General features: G+C 58.0%; 1 protein-coding gene across 1 annotated transcript in view; it reads left to right on the forward strand.

Moving 5' to 3' along the window:
• The window catches only part of LOC119586485 (transducin-like enhancer protein 4), a gene marked incomplete in the record, with an annotated part of 158,632 nt that overhangs the window by 152,783 nt on the left and 4,835 nt on the right, over positions 1–1,014 (forward strand). The window contains 2 exon segments of the mRNA XM_037935222.1: positions 1–118; positions 478–727. Of these exon segments, the coding sequence (XP_037791150.1) occupies positions 1–118; positions 478–727 (368 nt within the window).

Consider the following 1,014-nt stretch of genomic DNA (forward strand, 5'->3'; position numbering starts at 1 on the left):
GGTCCGCTGCGCCCTACCCATACCCGAGGCCGCCCGCACACCCGCAAGCTGCCCCGCCCTCGTCCCTGGACATGCACGTGCGAACGTCCTCCCTGCACGCCCTCCAGGGCGGCAAGCCGTGAGTACCTCCCACTTGCCCTCCTGAACGTGACATATGGTGCCAACAGTGCCTCTGTGATCAGTGCCTCAGTGACACAAGTGCAATATATGCAGTGAACAAAAGGAGATAAAGGGATTGTGCAGTCGTGAATATCATAGTTTGCCCTCCCACTCACTTGCATTGCCATTACTAACATTTATTCATGTCTGTAGGAAGATTTCTTACTGGGTTCCTTAAGGGGTCTTGAGTAGTCGGGTAGCCTTGGTCTAGGGCAAACTTAAGTGTTCCCGACTCTACAGCCCGGGACAGTGGGAGCGTGCTGAATTCAGACACAAGTGGGAGTGTGACTCACCGTAGCGTGCGTGTGTCTTGGGCAGGGCGTACAGCTTCCATGTGAGCGGCGAGGGCCAGCTGGCGCCGGTGCCCTTCCCGCCCGACGCGCTGTTGGCCCCGGGCATTCCTCGGCACGCGCGGCAGATCAACACGCTGCACCACGGCGAGGTGGTGTGCGCCGTCACCATCAGCAACCCCACCAAGTACGTGTACACGGGCGGCAAAGGCTGCGTCAAGGTGTGGGACATCAGCCAGCCTGGATCCAAGACGCCCGTGTCGCAACTCGACTGCCTAGTAAGTCCTTTTTCTCCTTCTTGGCTGACGGGCCTCGCATCTGGCGCGATAAGTGGCCGCGCGCGCACCTGCACCCGCCATTCATGCCTGCCTGAGTGCGTGTCCTGCTTACGTATCGCCCTGTTTCCCCCTTGGCCTGTGCGCGCTTTTGTGTCTCCTGATAGCTTGTCCTCTGCACCCTTGTTGTATAATTTCTCCTCTGCAGCGTCCTTTACTGCCCGCGCATTTTCTCCCTTTTTATGTGCTACAGGCGTGTTACAGCCGTGTTAAACTGCTTTGCTTTGATA

The sequence above is a fragment of the Penaeus monodon genome, chromosome 21 (genome assembly GCF_015228065.2).
Source record: "Penaeus monodon isolate SGIC_2016 chromosome 21, NSTDA_Pmon_1, whole genome shotgun sequence".
Lineage (NCBI taxonomy): Eukaryota > Metazoa > Arthropoda > Malacostraca > Decapoda > Penaeidae > Penaeus > Penaeus monodon.